General features: G+C 42.3%; 1 protein-coding gene across 1 annotated transcript; it reads right to left on the reverse strand.

The window, feature by feature from the left end:
- Window positions 1-406: 406 nt before the first annotated feature.
- LOC107125813 (taste receptor type 2 member 1-like) lies at window positions 407-1,327 on the reverse strand. The gene has a single exon (XM_015429275.1). It carries the CDS (start codon window positions 1,325-1,327, stop codon window positions 407-409), a length of 921 nt encoding a protein of 306 aa, XP_015284761.1.

Here is a 1,327-nt window from a genome sequence, read left to right on the forward strand (position 1 = left end):
TACGTTTTCATGAACCTTTTGCAGTAAAACTTTTAGAGGATAATGACCTCAGTATATCAGAGACTGGAATACAACTGCATCTCCATAGATTACTTATATATTATTCTCTGCCACTGTATCCAAATCAAACGGCCAGTTCTAACAGTTCTAAAAGGCGTGTTCTAACATCTAACATGGCCAGTTCTGAAGCAGAGAAAGAAATGATTCCACCAACATATCATCAGTGTAGATAAATATCTTCTACCGAAGTTGCTAGTTGGAGAGATAATTCACTATTAGTAAAATACATACATTTGCATTAAAGGGGAAGCACAGAGTGTCCTTCCTGTAGGATTGTGCCTCAAGAGCATTTCAGTGTCCTTCTGGCAGAAGAAAATGTCCTCTCCCCATGGTTTCTTAGTAGATTTTAAGTTGGCACTTCTCTCAAACAGCATTTTAAGGGATGTAGCATCCTGACCCATGCCTGCTTCAGTTTGGGATTAATTAGTATCAGGATGATAGTATGAGCAGAGGGATAAGCAGCAACCACAAGATCAAGCAGCCTCACTGGCAAACTGTGATCCATGTTATTTAAGATCAGTACTGCCTGTGAAGTGATTGCTAGAAAACTAGACAGGTACAGAACAGCGAAGGAAGCCAGAGCTTTGATGGCACTCAAGTGCGCTTGTGTGTTGAGATCGCCGGTGCCAGTCCCATTGCTTTGGACTCTTCTCATGTGCTTCCACAGAGAGCTTATTAATAAGATGGTCGATGAAAGAAATATCAGAAAGGGAATGAGATTTGGGGCCATACCTAGAATATCCAAGTACTTCCAGGAGTCAGGCTCTTTAATTTCTGAATCATTGGAGGGATTGCACATGGCAAAGCCATTGTTCAGGCTTGTCATTAGAATAACAGCCGTCATAGCAGAGAAGATGACTGAGCCGAGAAGCAGCCATGGCACCAGTGCAGAGATTCTTTGCTTCACTTGGAGGAAAATGGGGTGAGAGAAGATGGCAATCTTTGCCAAGTAGAAAACACTGAGCCAGGTGGCAAACCAGATGTTGGCGGAGTTGGTAAATATCCACACGATGGGAGGCATTACATGTGTATCCCAAATATGATTACCCAGAGAAAAGAATACCTTAGTTCTATCCAGAGTCATGACTACCAGCCATGCAAGTCTGGACAAGCCAAGACAGGACAGGATCAGGTCATTCGGGGATAGTTTCCTGGTTCTGAACCAGTCAATGCAATTGATGAGGACAATAAATCCATTTGCTGCCATTCCGACGAGGGTTTCAATAACCAAAAGTGTAAAAGTGATTCTCCTTAAAAAGTTATACAT

The sequence above is a fragment of the Gekko japonicus genome, unplaced genomic scaffold (genome assembly GCF_001447785.1).
Source record: "Gekko japonicus isolate JY-2015 unplaced genomic scaffold, Gekko_japonicus_V1.1 scaffold4085, whole genome shotgun sequence".
Taxonomy (NCBI): Eukaryota; Metazoa; Chordata; class Lepidosauria; order Squamata; family Gekkonidae; genus Gekko; species Gekko japonicus.